The 1043-nt window shown below is 45.9% G+C and overlaps 1 protein-coding gene across 1 annotated transcript; it reads right to left on the bottom strand.

Moving 5' to 3' along the window:
- Positions 1-122: 122 nt before the first annotated feature.
- Positions 123-821, bottom strand: LOC109478381 (clumping factor A-like). The gene has a single exon (XM_019779910.1). It carries the CDS (start codon positions 819-821, stop codon positions 171-173), a length of 651 nt encoding a protein of 216 aa, XP_019635469.1. The 3' UTR covers positions 123-170.
- Positions 822-1043: the final 222 nt, after the last annotated feature.

The following is a 1043-nucleotide window of genomic DNA, read 5'->3' as shown; positions in this document are numbered from 1 at the left end:
TGCATACATCGACACGACGACGCAAAAGGCAGTAGGGTTCGTCACACTTTATTGATCACTTACAGGTCAAGATTGTTCCGAAAAACTCGCAAGACAGCTTACGTCTTGCCATGTAGGTATCGCTGTTACATTAGGACTAGTTGTCCTATCGGCAGAAGGACGATGCTGTATTATTTCAGAACGAGGTAGCCGTATTTTGTCATCAATTTCTGCTCTGGGACCCAGTTCTTGCTGTACTCGATATTGTAACCGTAACGAGGCATGGCAGCAAACTCTACAAGATAAAACTTTTTGCCAGCGCGTTTTGTCTCTTTGATCACGCGTTGAGGGACATCGCCTGGTTCGTGCTTGAGTGGAATGGACCAGTCTCGATAGAGCGTCCACTCTTCCTCGTCACCGCTGTCGTAGCCGTACTCTTCACTTTCATCATAAGACGCCGTGTTGGAAGAAACGTCCGAGTCTGCATCACTCTCTGAATCACTTTCATCGCTGTCGGTTTCTGTCACTGACTCTGCCTCCTCAGAGTCCACCACAGATTCATCTTCGTCTGAGACGGTTACTTCATCTTGTGACACGGTCAGTTCCTCGTCTTCTTCGTCTTCCTCATCGCTTGATGAATCAAGCGCGTCAGTGTCATGTTCATACGATATGTCGGAGTTGTCGTCAAAAACATCGCGCTTTCGGTAAGATCCTGTCTCGGAATCTACGACGACTTCCCCCGAGGCAACAGCCGACTCGTCTCGGTGTTTTCTTTCCTGGTGACGATCAAGGTTAAACTGACGAGCAAAGTCTTTGTCGCAGATTTCGCAGACGAAAGACATGCTTCCTTTCTCTTTCTTGGGCAAGGGAGAAATGAGGCGAGGTTTATGTGCACATGAAATATACCACGATACTTTCCAAGTCATTATACACAATATCAATATCCATACAGATGTGATGTGTTATGTATGAAGTTTCCTGAGTAAGTGTATGTACGTATTATGTTTATGTATGCAGAGTCCGAAACGGAGCGATCTTTACTCCGGAGTAAAATATTAGTAACC

The sequence above is a fragment of the Branchiostoma belcheri genome, unplaced genomic scaffold, assembly GCF_001625305.1.
Source record: "Branchiostoma belcheri isolate BF01 breed outbred unplaced genomic scaffold, Haploidv18h27 scaffold432, whole genome shotgun sequence".
In the NCBI taxonomy this organism is placed as follows: Eukaryota; Metazoa; Chordata; class Leptocardii; order Amphioxiformes; family Branchiostomatidae; genus Branchiostoma; species Branchiostoma belcheri.
Note: the sequence above shows the minus strand (reverse complement) of the source record. Positions and strands in the feature narration are given on the sequence as shown.